Raw genomic sequence first — 17,071 nt, forward strand, 5'->3', positions numbered from 1 at the left:
TTACACTTGAATTTTTTCGTGAAGATCACACATGTTTAAGGGGTCGAAAAAAATAGTGGAAGAAAAATCGAACAAGAGTAAACTGCCACTTCCGGTTGACAGATGCTTTCCAAATTTTATACATAACTTGGTATTAAGTTTAAACTGATAGATATGAAATTTCAGTTCAATAAACCAAAAGGTTTCTGAGAAAAACATAAAAAATCTCGATTCTCTAGAATAAAAGTACTACTTCCGGTTCAGGTAAAAATATTAGCGGTTTGGGAGATAATTGAATTTAAAAAACTTAAAAAAGATGACACCTATAAGGAGAGGTATCATTTCAGTCAACTGAAAAATTATGATATGATAATCAAAATTTCAGTAACCGATACTAAGTTTCAGTTCGATAGAACTAACGGTGTTCAAAAAATCCCCAAAATACACCCAAAAAATCCCCAAGATCTCCCAAACCGCTAACTTAATCGGATTAAATCTTTTTTACATGTAATAGAAATAATCATTTTTATAACCTCATATTTTTTAAATATTTTTATCTGAACCGGAAGTATTACTTTTACTCTAGAGAATCGAGGTTTTTTATGTTTTTCTCAGAAACCTTTTGGTTTATTGAACTGAAATTTCATATCTAGAAGTTTAAGCGTAATACCAAGTTATATATAAAATTTAGTAAGCATCCCTCAACTGGAAGTGGCAGTTTACTCTTAGACCCCTTAACACTTTCAATGCTGAGCTAGAATCCGAGCTATGCTGATATTTTATAAAATAGCTCTGTCTCACAAAAATTTTGACAGTGGAAGGCGCGTCTACCTGCATCTTGCATAAAGCACGCTATACAGTACCTATATTTATTCATTATTTTCGTAAAAAAAAAACTTCTTGAAATTTTTTGTTCGTAGAATTAGCAAATAATATAAAAATATTTTAAAATAATAAAACACTTAAATTTATGTTTTAACAAATATATTTTTTAAATAAAAATTGCATAAAATGATGATAAAAATCGTATGGTCCGTATGGTCCCCACGTGCAGCAAAAGTCCTAGCCAAATTTTAAATTCGCCGACTGTTATATCTTTCCAGCGTGCTATACGGCAATGCTCACAATTCGATCTAGTTAATATTTATACTGCATATAAATTGCTTTGTTCAATCACGAGATTATAAAATTCCTGATCTAATAATAAATTAAAAACTCTATGGGTTCGTTTCCCTGAATAGCAACTTTAATCCCTGGCCTCCCCGTAAAAGGAATCTCCTGACGCTGCATAGCTATATTCGACTATGTTCTTAATGTTGAAGGCTGGCTGGTTGACCCGTTTGAAGAAGTTGAAGGTACAACAGAAGACAATACGGTTTGAGAAATATTAGAAGGAGCAACATTTTCGTCGTTATCGCTATCGCTATCAGACTCCAATTCGCTGTCGATTTCGTATTCACTCTCTGTTCCATACTCAACATCAGTGTCATACATATTCTCCATACTAAAACGTAATAAAAAAAAAATAATAGTAACAACACTATGTTTACTCGATTTGTATACTCAAAATTATATACATACATTTATTCAAAATCTGCACTATCTAAGATGAATCCGCACTCTCTAAGACGGTCCAGGTTGTAAATGTGTAGCGGAAAATCAAGTAGATACGTAAGTCAAGTCGTGAAGTCTCAAACGACAGTTGAGCTAAGACTGAATGCACTTTTCATATGATATCCCGTAAAAAAGGAACTTGTGGTTTTTCCCTTATTTAGTTCCCTTAAAAGGTAGCGTAAAATTCCACAATTGCTAAAAGGTATGTTTTCCAGGAATCGACTCACCATTATCGTGTAAGCAGATAAATCGAAATAACATTATATAAAATTTAAAATAGAGAGTGTATAGAGACCTTTAGGCGAAAAAATTGAATGCTTCTCGCGTTACTACAGCAAGTGCGTATTTTTTTTTTTTGAACCTTTCTGTTGAAAAGGGAAAAAGCGCGCTCGGTGAGTCGCGCGCGGCTACGGAAATTTTGTGAACACGACAGGCGTGTCGTTAGCACCCAACGGGTTAAGCATGTGTGCTCTTCCCGAGAAAATTCGAATATAGTTCTTGGATAAATGTGAAGAAAATAAAATAAAACCGGAAGTGGGATGTTTTCCTGTTAGAAAAGTCAAAAATGTTGTGACCACGATTTTTTCCACACCCCTGAACGCATGAAGCTTAAAATATATATTTGTATTCTCTATGTACTAACTTAGAGTTCATAAACCAGAAGTAGTAATTTTTTTACAACAATTTACATATTCTATTATTTTATTTTGACCTTTTAAATATTTTTATCTTCTTGATATGTAATGTATGTATTATATATAATTTTTATCTTTCTTATATTCCTCAAATACAAAGATAAAGTCAAGGGTTGATAACCCCAGATTTTTTTTGTATAAAGTTGGACAACGTCTATCATAATTACATATATTGCATTTAATTGATTTAAATTCAGGTCTCATTGGGGTATGTTTAGCAATTTCCATGTTTGACACGATGACCATGATCAATAATTATAATCACAGCGCTAAACGACTGTGATTATATCTCGTGTAACAATGGATTTTCTAATTGATGGAGTGGAATAAGGGCCGAAATAGGGTTAGCTGCTTTCATAACACTATTATGACGACCACGCGAGACCGCTTCTGGACACAATCACCGATCCTCACAAGTCGTAACTTAATCAAAACGATAACACGATAAGAGACTGAGTATCATCATGCATGTATGTAGGTACATACATACTTACATATATTTAAGTGAATTTCAAAGTTGAAAAGGAGTAGATCTGTAAATTAGCGTTAAAATATTAATTCTCTGCAAAAATGTAAATGCGGCCTCGTCTCTCGCCGTGGATTATTTCTATTGGGAGCAATAATCTGGGATTTCTCTGGCTCTTAATCGCGAGATAACTTGTTGCTGAGCTAGAGCGAACCTCGGCAGCTCTACGGAACAAATTGTGACTTTAAGTGTTGAAACGTGCCATCATAAAACATTCATTGATAAGCTTCCTACCCCCGAAACCTTCTACTACCCGCCCCTCGTTGCTTCTTCTGTCCCATTCACATTTCTCCGACTTTTCCGTCGAATCCACTCCCCCCAACGCATTTTGCGCTTTAATTCCATGCCGGTAGCTCAAAAGCTAGACGTAAGATTCAACCTGACACTTATTTTCCTTTTCCGAAGTAGTTGATTTTTTTTGCAACTGTTATTGGATATTCAGAATACATATGTATATTAAATATTATTTAAAATGACCGGTTTAATTCTAATTTGAAAATACTTACCACAGGGTATGATATATATGATTTTTAAAGTAAAGCTTATTTATAGACGGCATATTATTTTGATGGTGGAGTTTCCAATCCGATTACTCGATACTTGGATGTACTCGACCTTTGTTAGGCTACTTGATAACCGGATACTTCAATCAAATACTAGGATAATACTCGAAAATAAAATATAAAAATTTTGATGAAATATTTTCAAATTTTGGAATTATTTTACGAAACTAGATGCTGGTGCAGTCGATGTTTCGTTTACCTAGATTTCTTAGAATTATCTTCGACTTAACTATCGCATACGTTTTTGGGCTCAAGTTGAACAGATTGCGTCCTGGCTACCTTGGAGGCTGGAAGCTGAAAATAAATTCTTTGGCTCTTTCACATTCACATCTTTTTATCCGATACTGTTGCTAAAATGTTAAGCTAAGCTGAGCCATTAAATATGTTATTCTTAACGAATATGGGATAATTTATTACTTTTCAGTGCTGCACAGTGCAATATATGTTGAAATTTGGGTATTTTGTGTCTTTTTCTAATTCGCGTTACTTTTATTATGTTATCAATTTTTCAACTTCGGCATTCTTTTTATCCACAAAACAAAATCAATTCACTCCGATATTTTTACTTATTATTATGATATTTATCTATGTACGTAGTAACAATAGACGAAGTTTTGTGATCATGCGAAAATTTGAACTCGAGATTTTGACTGATTTGAAATCAGAATCGATCACTGACCACTTAGTATCGGTTACTGAAATTCTTATCGATACTATGTAAATTTTTAATTTGACCGGAAATGTTACCTCCCCTTATAGGTGTCCTCTTTTAAATTTTTGAAATCAGTTATCTCCCAAACCGCTTACCAAATCACACTGAAATTTTTTTAATGTTACAACCCCGTATCATCTTATCCTTATTTCTAAAAAAGCAGACAGATAACTGTCTGCTTTTTTAATTTAAAAGCTTGGGAACATACAATCTAAATATTGTAAAAAACAAAATATAATATTATAAATGTGGCTTGTCGAGAACATTAAATTAAAAGATAATTCGTGAAAATATTTAAATTTTAATTTAACTATTTTTATTGATTGTCAAGTTAAAATTATTTTCAAATTTCCCCCCTTACAAATAGAAAGGTTGTACGTCTACGTGGGTTTAGCGTATAGGCAACTACGAGTGTACACATTCGATAACAGGTACGCGGCTCGCTTAAAAGGCTTTATATTATTCCGTACGTGAAGTCTGACTCAGCAAATCATCTCATTGTATCATTGATACACCTTCCCTTCCAGATGCGTCGAAGATACTAGAGAAGACTGTTTGAGAAAAGGGTGAGCGTAGTAATGACTTCGAAGGGATTTGAGCGCGAGGGGATACCTTAAAATGAAAGAAATTGGTGGTTTTTAGAAGATGGGGTAAAACATTTGACGGGATTTCAATAAATATATATCGTGGTTGTTCTTATAACAAGCTGACACGTATGAGTGCAGAAGTATACGTAAATGTCTAAGATTCCCGTGACGGTGAATCATGTATCGAAATATCACGTATATATAAGGCGTATCTGATACTGACGGATATGTCTGACAAATCCCCGCGGTCTGTGCAGATCTATGAATGGCTTTGTGGGTTTGAATTGACGTGGAAGCCACCCCTTTCCTCCACATGACCCACCCTCAAGCCTCCGTCATGGCAATGTTTAGGGTTGCTAGCCGTGGATCAAAGTGAATTGACGACAAGCCGACAAAAAATAAACATACAACCATTCGCGTTGCATACCGTACTGCCGTAAAACAAAATTGATAATATCAGACAAGTCATCTAGTGTATTTATGTATGTATGTATGTACATACATACATATATCGTTTGTTCATACATATGTATGTAATACATGTTTTTATCTCCACATTTTATATATAGCATACTAGTCTTTTACCTGGCTTCGCTCGGTATAATATATATAAAAACTGACTGTCGCTAAATATCATATATATGAAAAAAATGAAAAAACTGAAAAGAATGAAAATAATATGAAAAAAATTAAAAATATTAAAAAAATGAAAAATGTGAAAAAAATGAAAAAAAAAATTGTTCCCCATACTGGTTGATGGTTGATCGTCCCTCACAAATATACAAATACTAGTGAATAGCCCGATGAAATATCATCGCATGGGTATAAAATCATATATATAAAGACGGTAATCTGTGTGTGTGTGGGTGTGTGTGTGGGTGTGTGTGTGGGTGTGTGTGTGGGTGTGTGTGTGGGTGTGTGTGTGGGTGTGTGTGTGTGTGTGTGTGTGTGTGTGTGTGTGTGTGTGTGTGTGTGTGTGTGTGTGTGTGGGTGTGTGTGTGTCCTAACTCTCGCCGAACATAATGAATGAATCGATAAAAATCGATAAATTAATTTTTCGATGAGACGACTTTGTCGCGACTCGAACCGATCACCCCAAATAGCCTGAATATATGTAGGTCTAAATTGAGCTAATGGTCACGTACATCACGCCAAATCCAATTCTTCATTTCGCCTTTTTGTTTTAAACATTAATTGAAATATTCCTTCTCGCCATATAAAAATACGTAATTTTAATAATTTCATTTAGCGAGGTTTTGAACCATTTTTTATATATTTATTTTCAATTAAATTAAAATTATGATTTAAACTATTTATATTTTTACGATATTCGAGAAAAAAATTGATTTCATTCACCCCGGGCGCCGGAAATCGAACCTCTGACCCTCCGATCCAAACGAAATGTTCTCACGAGTCCGCGCCGCACGCCATATCATACGTGTCCAGAATACGTGTTGTAAATACACATCATATGTATATGCACGTAATTTGTTATGTGTAATAATAATATTCAACGTTACGAGGTCAATGACCGTTTGTGTATAATCGGAAAATATTACATTTTTAATTAACATTTTGTTAACGTTAATTCTAAGAATTGAAAATTATTATAACACGTATTCTGGGCGAGGATATGGCGGCGAAAAATGAATTAATCGATTTTTATCGATTCGTTCATTATGTTCGGCGAGAGTTAGGACACACACACACACACCCACACACATACACACACACACCCACACACACACCCACACACACACCCACACACACACAGATTACCGTCTTTATATATATGATTTTATACCCATGCGATGATATTTCATCGGGCTATTCACTAGTATTTGTATATTTGTGAGGGACGATCAACCATCAACCAGTATGGGGAACAATTTTTTTTTTCATTTTTTTCACATTTTTCATTTTTTTAATATTTTTAATTTTTTTCATATTATTTTCATTCTTTTCAGTTTTTTCATTTTTTTCATATTTTTCATTTTTTTCATATTTTTTTTATTTTTAATTTTTTTCATATTTTTCATGTTTTTCATATTTTTCATTTTTGTGCTCTGGGCGCCAGAGGCGTCCGGAGCTCTGAGGGCGAAGGCCCGGGGTCGTCAGTGACGCTGGGGGCGAAGGCCCCGGGGTGTCGGAGGCATCGGGGACGCCGGAGACGTCGACGGCGGTGGAGGCAAAGGACCCGGGATGCCGGAAGCATTGGGGACGCTGGGGGTGCCGGGGGCGAAGGCCCCGGGGTGCCGAAGGCATCGGGGGCGCTGGGGGCAAAGGCGCCGGGGCGTCGGCGACGCACAAAACGTAATTCGTATTCACTTCGTAATTTTTCATTCGTAATTTCTAATTCGTGCATCAATTTCTTTCCGAAACTAGTCGATTCAATATATTTAACTTTATTTTCAGTCGAGTTTCAATTCCTTTTCGAAACCACTCGTTGAAATCAACGGGCCCAACACTAGTTTGTAATATAAACCGCTTAAACATGCCTAATTTAATAGTAAACATTCATTTGTTTTCTTATAAAATTTATTTGAATCTGGATCTGAAACAGGAATCCGGAACCGGAATTGAAACAGGCATCCGGATCCGGAGCTGAAGCAAGAATCGGGGACTGGAACTGAAAAAAGAATCGAGATCCGTAACTGAAACAGGAATCCAGAAATGGAACTGAAACATGAATCTGGATCTGGAATTGAAGCAAGAATCGAGGTTTTTTATGTTTTTTCAGAAACATTTTGAATTATTGAACTGATATTTCAAATCGAGTAGTTTAAGTTTAATACCAAGTTATACATATGTACATACATATATATATAAAATTTGGTGAGCAGCTGTCTTGATATTTAATGTTTATAACATTTATGGTGATTTTAAGTAATAAAAATTTGTACAAAATCTGGCAACCGGAAGTAGAACTTTTGTCTTGTGTAAGATTCCTTACATTTGCGCTCAATTTGTATAAAAAATGCTCTCATTACCGGTATGTGTGAATGTGTGTGTAATAGGAATTCCGACCCGGGTCGACCCGGGACAGATATTCCCGGGAATTTGCGGAATTTTTGTTGTCCCGTGTCCCGGAAATTTTTATCTCGAATCCCGGGAATTGGATTTAAAAAAATCTTGAAAACATACAACATTTTCATGGGAACATACAAGGGAAAAAATAAATCAAATACACAAAGAATCGTAAAATATTCTCAAAAATTAAAATCGAAGAAAGAAGAAACCTAAAACGGATTTTTTTAACACAAATTTTAAATAATTCTGATTTTATACGGAAAAAAACATTCTTAAAATGTTGTAATAAAAGCGAATGTATATCCTACGGTAAAACTATTATGAAGCGAGTATATCCTTCTTGTTTTGACGATTCCACATAAAAATAGCCTCGACTTTAAAAAAGAAATTAAAATATACATGCTGACAGGAGAATAAACTGATAATTTAAAAAAATGTTTTTGTCCCTTTTAACAATAAAACCAACTTCGACCGAAACTGAAAGAGTTTTTTCCATAGCTGGAAAATTTTGTACCAAATATTTTAGTATTATTAAGAAGCTACTTTAAATAAGTTTACCTTTTTAATTACATTTTTTCGAGTTGATAGATACATATATTATGTATCGTTTTGTAAATAAATAAATATTTTTTTAATAAAAAGTATAAATTGAAAAAAAAAGTGTCCCGGGATCTCGGGAATCCCGGGAACGATCCCGGGCTCCGTCCCGTGTCCCGGGAATTGAAAAAGTCCGGGAAATCAGAAACCCTAGTGTGTACATATGTTTAGTTATTGACACCTATAAGGTGAGGTTCCATTTCCGGTCAACTTAAAAATCTGAAAAAAATTTCATCGTAATGATCAAAATTTTAGTAGCCGATATTAAGTTTCAGTTCAATAGGATTAACGGTGCTAAAAAAATTCCCAAAATACACAGACGCACAGCCACACACATTTTTTGTAGATCATGAAAATGTGACCATTGATCGATTATGAGTTGGAATCAGGCAAAATCTCGAGTTCGAATTTTTGCATAATCTCAAAACTTCATCGATTGTTACTACGTACATTTATTATTATTATTTGGCTTTTATACTCTTAGTGTTTTTTGGACACTAAGCAAAATGGTACAACTATTTTTGAGTAACGGATTTTACTTACTTAAGGCATAATAAAATTTAGGGAAAGATCTGTTCTGGTGTTCAGAATGGTCGGTTCCCTCGTCACAATATCCAAAACAAATTAGTTAAATAACCCTTCGCTGATTCAAACAGGTAACAAGCGGAGAGTTAAAAGTACGAGATTAGTGTATTTTTACATCGATAATAATGATAAAATCTTTCAAATTTACCTATTTGCAAATTTGCTACGAAACTTTTAACTTAAAATTGCAAATGTGATGCACGTGCTATTCCTATAATAATTAAACAGAAATATACTAATAAATGATTGATTTTAATCTTTTTTTATTTAATGGGTTAAGGTGGGGGGGGGCATATGAAGAAATGTATGTACTATACGTAGCAACAATAGATGATATTTTGTGATCACGCGAAAATTTGATTTCGAGATAATGACTGATTTTAACCCTAATTAACTTATTTATATTGAAAAAAAAAAAAATTCAATTCCGAAAATACTACTTTCGTTCTATAGATTTGTATTAAAATCTTACAATATCTGAACTCTTATATCAATGCATCGAAAATATATTTCAGCTTATTGCTACAGTTTTTGATATGTGTATAACGTTTTTAAAACAAATGGCCACACTATGCGGAGTTTTACATACATATGTATGTACGTGTGTATATGTATATCCTGATTGTGTTTGTATCCTCTTAAGAGAAAAGAAAATCAGTCGATGGCAAAAGGTTAATAAAGTTTGTGATAGACCTGCACTTTTATATTTCCCGTGAGATATTTTCTTTCCTATATTTCACACCTTCCATATATCGATTCTTGCGATATAGAGTAAGTTCAAATGTATATTTTTATAACCTTTATAGAAATCACATCTTGAATGGTTATGTTTAAGCAATATATATTTTTAATATTCTGGAAACTAGATAATTCTAGATATGTTTCCTTTGTCCAATTTGAGCGGTGTCTGCATTGGTACTGGGCTAAAATTTGCTGTGTCGTGTGTCGGAAAGCCGCCTTATCTGTGCGGCAGTATGTTAGCACAATTGGTTAGCAGAAAAGCGGCAATTAAACCGCTCGAAATAAATTTCAGCAAAAGCGATACAAATACCAAACCCTCTCATTCCCCTTTTCCCCCCATGGATTTACATACTGAATAGCCAATTAACGCTATTGAAAAATCGTCCCCTACACACAGAGCCCATCGTCAAAGCGTATATACATATGTATTGCACATACATACATACGTACATACATGCATACACAGATTAATTCATACATACATGCACGTATGTATTATATTATATTATTAAATGATTATATGTAATGACATCATTCTGTGCGTGTGTGTGATATAACGTTCGACAAATATAATTTGATAAAAAGCCTAAACTTTGCATAATTTCGACTTCGTTTTCGAATTTGAATTTGACTATGATTCTTCCATTGGTCACTCTTTCGTTGAACCAACCTTTTCATATCTAAGTTAGTACATAAAGAATACAAATATAAATTTTCTTGATGCTTGATGCGTTAAGGGGTGTTGAAAGAACAGTGACCACAACATTTTTGACCTTTCTAAGAGGAAAAATCCCACTTCCGGTATATTAAATTTAGTGTTTTTTTTTTTTATCACATTGGTACAAGAATTATACTTGATTTGTTTGTGAAGAGCACACATGTTTACGTGGTCGAAAAAATAGTGGAAGAAAAATCGAACAAGAGTAATCTGCCACTTACGGTTGACGGATGCTAACCAAATTTTATACATAAATTGGTATTAAGCTTAATCTTGTAGATATAAAACTTCAGTTCATTAAATCAAAAGATTTCTGAGAAAAACATAAAAAAGTACTATTTCCGGTTCAGGTAAAAATATTAAAAAAATAAAGTTATAAATATTAATAATTTCTATTAGTAAGCGGTTTGGGAGATAATTGGATTCAAAAACTGAAAAAAAGTGGATACCTAAAGGGGAGGTACCACTTCAAGGAGAGGCCAACTTAAAAATTTACGTCGTGTCAATAAGAATTTCATTTACCAATACCAAGTTTCAGTTTGATAGGACTATCGGTGTTCAAAAAATCCCCAAAATACAGACACACAGACGCACACACACACACATTTTTTTAGATCATGTAAACGTGATCAGTGATCGATTCTGAATTCAAATCAGTCAAAATCTCGAGTTCAAATTTTCGCATGTTCACAAAACTTCCTATATTGTTACTATGTACGTATGTGCATAGATAATGTAAAAACTGAAATTGGAAATTGCCACCGGGTAATTGATCCAAATTAAACCGAAAAATAAATAAGAGATATAAAAAATGACCATTAACACGAAAAACATGTGAACTGTATAAGAGGTAAGTAAAAAAAATCAAAAAATTTTACTGACTGTTATCAAATAACAGATTGTAAATATATCGGAAATTAAAAAAAATAAAGTAAAAATTGTATCGAAAACGCTCTCATAACCGGTATGTGTGTTTAATTATCGAATTTTATTTGTGACCTTATATTCCCCAAATACATACATACATAGTTAATATACATAGAGTTTGTCACATCCGAATTTTTACTTTATCTATCTATGTATGTACGTAGTAACAATAGATGAAGTTTTGTGATCATGTGAAAATTCGAACTCGAGATATTTTACTAGGTCATTCGATGAAAATCCCAAATTTGCGTTTTTTGCTCCGGCTCAATGTATGTACATACATTCGTACGAATATCAACTGTTATTGCATGTGTATCAAACAGAGGTTTTTTCAAACTTGTTCATATGTAATTCGATGTAATGCAAAATAAATTCAACCCCCTATGAAACATCTGTAAAGTGGTAGGCAGTTTTTTGAGGGTTCGAAATTTCATGAATTTGTAAATTTTTATGAAATGAATTTTTAATGTTGAATTCCAGGCCCTATAAGTCAAAGATAAATACATATCTGAAGTGCGGTGGCTAAAAAACGAAAGGATTTTTTTGTCTGAATTTTCGTTTGTATTGTTAAGCGTATGAATGCACCAACTGTGGCGGAACAATGGAATACGCGAGAGTCGACTGTTTTCAGTGCCCAAACATAAACACAGTAGCCCTAGTAGTTCTCTGTAGGGGTTGAGGTACCACGAGGACGTTTATTTTAATGGATCTTTAGAACCCTTTATAAACTTGGATCACATTCAGTTACTAGTGTGAAGTTTTAGAAAAAGAATCTCTTTCAATATCTGCGAAACTGAGACTAATATTATATATTGTTTTGTCTGTAAAGAGATAAATGATTTGAAGACGAAGTGTGGGGGTTGTGTTTGGTCGTTTGATGCCTATTATTAGGATGGGTCACGATTTGAATATACTTCATTGTCATGCAGATTGATTCACTTCCACGAAGATGGGGGTGCACACTTAGTCCGGTGCTCAAGATCTTAGCGGTCCTTTGTCGATGATGGGGGAAGGGGGTGTGGCGTAAACTCATGCTATTGGGCTTAAGGCTGTTTGGGTGAACTTTGGGCCTCACTTGACCACACTCGAGATGACCGCACGGAGCCGATGACACTTAACAAGTGTTGACAAGCTTTCGAAAACGCAATCGTAGTTTCGTATAGTTATGATAATCATAGTTTCCATGTGCTGTCTCGTAAGTTCATTGGGTTCATGCACGGAATAGTGCACGAGTATAATCTTTGATTAGTGATCTTTCAATGGGGCTTGAGTGTGCGAATTTCTACTAATGTGATTTTTTTATTTTATAAATATGTACAATGTTTGTATTTACCTACATATTTTAATGTAATGTAGGTATCTATACAAGTATTGTACATATGTATATATGTAGATACATACATGTATAAATGAATTTTAACATAATAAATATATGTAACTTGAAACTTATTAGTGATTTTAATTTTAATGTTACTTAAATTTGGACAATAGTGGTATTACAGGAATCCCTAATGCGCCAAAATGGTTGAAAATTAGAATGGAGAAGAGAAAAAATATATATTTATACAGAAAAAAATACATTTGTAAATTATCATAAAAAACAATAGCATTATAATCTAATATATAATTTCGTGACGTTATCGAAAAAATATAATTTTTTATGACGACGACATTCGATGCCATTTTAGATTCCGATTTCGATTTAGATTCCGGTTCCTGATTCCTTTTTCAGTTCCGGATTCAGATTCCTATTTTAGTTCTGGATTCGGATTAATGCTTCAGTCCTGGATCCCGAGTTCTTTTTCGATTTCGTTTTCAGTGTGTATGTAATTCATTTCGGATTAACTGTCGTTAAATATTACTTTTTTTGGGTTCAAATAAATTTAATAAAAAAACAAATAAATGTTTACTTTTAGATTAGCCATGTTTTAGCGGTCTCAAGAATCTGCAGAACTGGCTTCCAGCACACCGCTGGTTATATAATATGTACATAAGCATATGTAACATACATATGTACATATGTATGTTTGTACATAAATTCATTTGAGCTTTCTAAAATATTCGATTTAGCAAAATCACATTTGATTTCATTTTTCCGGAAAATTACTAGCGATTTCTTTTAAAGGCAGTAAAATTTTCAACATACATACCTTTGGTTCAAGATGTTTTTTCATTAATTTATCTAAACACTAATTCACGTCCTTTCCGTTTTTCCGTATTTGAAATTTTCCTTTTTGCTCGCGTTGTGTCGACACACAAGAATAACAGGAATACACGTAATAATAAAGCAGGTAATCCCGCTAATGCACGTACGGCTGATGTACATAGATAAGCCTCGATACCCAGGCCCCCTTATTGGAATGGGGAGGGCCAAGCTTGCTATGAATGCGCCGCGGCTCTGGACTCTCGCTCGCAAATTCACCATGCAATAAATTCGCAGTAGCGTGCCGACGCGAAAAACGATGCATCGCTCGTTCCGGGGCCACACTTTTGATATCAAAGAAAGTACATAACAAAATCAATGAAGTATCGAGTATCGAATGTACATATGATTTTTTCTTTATATACATACATAGGCAGTTACAAACATTCATAGATATTGGTCTACTTTCCAATAATCCGAAAATTTGCATTTTGAAGTCAATATTTTATCAAAATTTTAAGTCAATAGTTTAACAAAAAGTTAAGAAAACAAGATTGACCGTTTCCTGTCAGAACTTTACGATTTCATCTTATTTCATTTCATTCATCGGGTCTTTTAGTGTGACGATATATTTAGATTTGTAATTCAATTGTGGAATGCAATAATATCGTAATATAAAATAGAAGTTCTTCTTCAATAAACAAAACTTCTATGTAGCAAAATTCGTGTCGTTTGCGTAATCGACCCCACCTTTTCTTCTCTCATCCTCTCGGTAATGATGTTGAATAAACACGGGGAATCTCAAGACCAACAATCCGAAATCAATGCTTTTGCCTTTAATATTTATGTTCCTTTAGCTGAAACAGCAAAGCGCGCTCACTGAATTTTAATGGCTACCACAAGAACTCAAATTACCTAAGCGACCATGAAAGTATGTCTGAAGTTTTCCCCTTCAAATCCGACACGATCAGGTAGAGTCGGAAGTATTTTGGTACAACAATTTTAGTTCCATTTGGACTTTTGGACCATATAGATTTTTTTTTACTAGAGCTTTTGGTCATCAGTTTTTTCAAAAGATATTAAAATAAAACCGGTTTTCGTTTTTAATTTAATATTTGTAAAAAAAATTCAAAGCCATAAAAATCGGTCAAAACTTACTTCGTCCATTTAAAACATCTGTATTGAAGAATATGGTTTTTTTCTTTTTGTATAAATATTCCATTATCTTAAAGATAATGTTAAAAAATAATATTAATTTAAACTTTATTAATGTATATATATATATATATATGTATATATATATATATATATATATATATATATATATATATATATATATATATATATATTTGTAAACATAGAATGAATTCAAGACGATAAACGATATATAATAATAATAATTATTATTTTTAGTTGTTTGTGTATATATATGTTTTGTTTTTGTTATGTCTAATTTATTATTTTGTTTCTTGTCTTTTCTGTTATATTTTTGACCATTGTGGCGCATTAGGAATTCCTGTAATGCTACAACGGTCCAAACTTTAAATAAATAAATAAATAAATATATATATATATATATATATATATATATATATATATATATATATATATATATATATATATACTATGTACAGAGTATATACATATATATATATATATATATATATATATATATATATATACTATGTACAGAGTATATACATATATATATATATATATATATATATATATATATATATATATATATATATATATATATATATATATATATATACTATGTGTCACTGTTTCTCTAATTAATCATTAGTCTTTCATTTGAACAAATAACGCAAATTCATATAGAAATAAAATTATTAATTTTGTATATATATATATATATATATATATATATATATATATATATATATATATATATTATATATATATATATATATATATATATATATATATATATATATTATATATATATATATATATATATATATATATATATATATATATATATATATATATATATATATATATATATATATATATATATATATATATATATATATATATATATATACTATGTGTCACTGTTTCTCTAATTAATCATTAGTCTTTCATTTGAACAAATAACGCAAATTCATATAGAAATAAAATTATTAATTTTGAAAAAGGTTTTTGAAAACCGTCAATTCCTAGTATGCACTGTGCGTATTTACATATATTATATGTACATAAAAATGTACATGAAGTACTCGTTTTGTGTCTTTCAAACGTTTCAGTATAGTCCCGCAAAGAAACCCCAACAGAAATCATTTAGCATAATGGCAAGAAGCTTAGGAATAAAGAGAAAAATGGGAAGTGCTCTGGGTATCAAAATACACCCTCTTGCAAAATGGGTATTGCAACGCTTTTTCGTTTAAAGAGATGAAAGAAACAACTACGCATATGTATACTCGCATATATGTACATATGTATGTACATATGTATGATAAAAATAGTAAAAATATTACGGATACATTATGTATTGAATTTATTTGAAAGATCAATTTCTTCCTCGAAGCATATGTATGTATTATATGTACATATATGTAATACCATCTCGTAAAACACTGATTTATAAAATATTATAATAAGAAAAAGTTTCGGATGTTAACAATCCATGACTTTACCTATGTATTTGGGGAATATAAGAAATTCCAAAAACAAAACTCGATAACGACGTACACATAGCGACTATGTGTACCGACTGTGCATGTGGAACGTTGTTCGGAAACCCATACATTTTGGATTTTCAGTAAGATAAAAGTTTTACTTCCGGTTGTTAGATTTTGTTAAATTTTTTTTATGACTAAAATTACTATAAAGATTATAAGCTTAAAATATTACGAACACAGAAATAATTTAAAACATCAAAATAAAAAAAAATGCCGGACTGCATGTCCGTCATTACTGTTTATGTAAAGGAATGATTTAAAATCATAAATATATTAATATTTTTTATATTAATTAATAAACATTATTATTATTAATCATTGTGGACGTATCGATGAATTCAATAAATCAAATTAAATTTATTTTGTAAGGAGATTTAATCAAGAAAAGAAAATATATTATATGTACTTTGTAATTTTGTGTTTTACTAAAACCATTTATCAGTAATAGAAGTATGACGAAATAGTATATAAATGTTTTAAACTTTGAGCATAGTATAATTTTAACTCTGCAAATAGCTTTTTTCCCCTAAAATTTCTTAACAAAACAGATCCATTGTGTCTATCCTGTTTTCACTTTCCTTACCGTGCAAATACTATTATATGTATATATAAAGACGGTAAACTGTGTGTGTGTGTATCCTAACGCTAGTCGAACATAATAAATGAATCGATGAAAAGCCTAAACTTTGTATAAATTAATTTATCGAGACTTGCGGCGGTGTCGAACTGGTGAACTCGAACACAAATATCCTCTTATAGGTATATCCAGTGGCGGCTGGTCCATACGCACTGCGGTACTGCAGCACCCCCAAGGAAACTGAGAAAAATTTAATATTTTTATATACATAAATGTATGTATATTATTAAAATATCATACAACTTTGTTACGATGAAATTCGGGCTATTTAATATTTTAACACGATCTTCGAAATGTAACGCTAAATTCGCT

The 17,071-nt window shown here is 32.1% G+C and overlaps 1 protein-coding gene across 1 annotated transcript in view; it reads right to left on the reverse strand.

The window, feature by feature from the left end:
* Window positions 1-1,281: 1,281 nt before the first annotated feature.
* Window positions 1,282-17,071, reverse strand: part of LOC143916904 (uncharacterized) — a 128,112-nt gene continuing 112,322 nt past the window's right edge. The window contains exon 10 of the mRNA XM_077438190.1: window positions 1,282-1,483. Coding sequence (XP_077294316.1) covers window positions 1,282-1,483 — 202 coding nt within the window. The remainder of the gene's footprint in view (window positions 1,484-17,071) is intronic.

Source organism: Arctopsyche grandis, chromosome 1 (assembly GCF_051622035.1).
Source record: "Arctopsyche grandis isolate Sample6627 chromosome 1, ASM5162203v2, whole genome shotgun sequence".
Classification (NCBI taxonomy): Eukaryota; Metazoa; Arthropoda; class Insecta; order Trichoptera; family Hydropsychidae; genus Arctopsyche; species Arctopsyche grandis.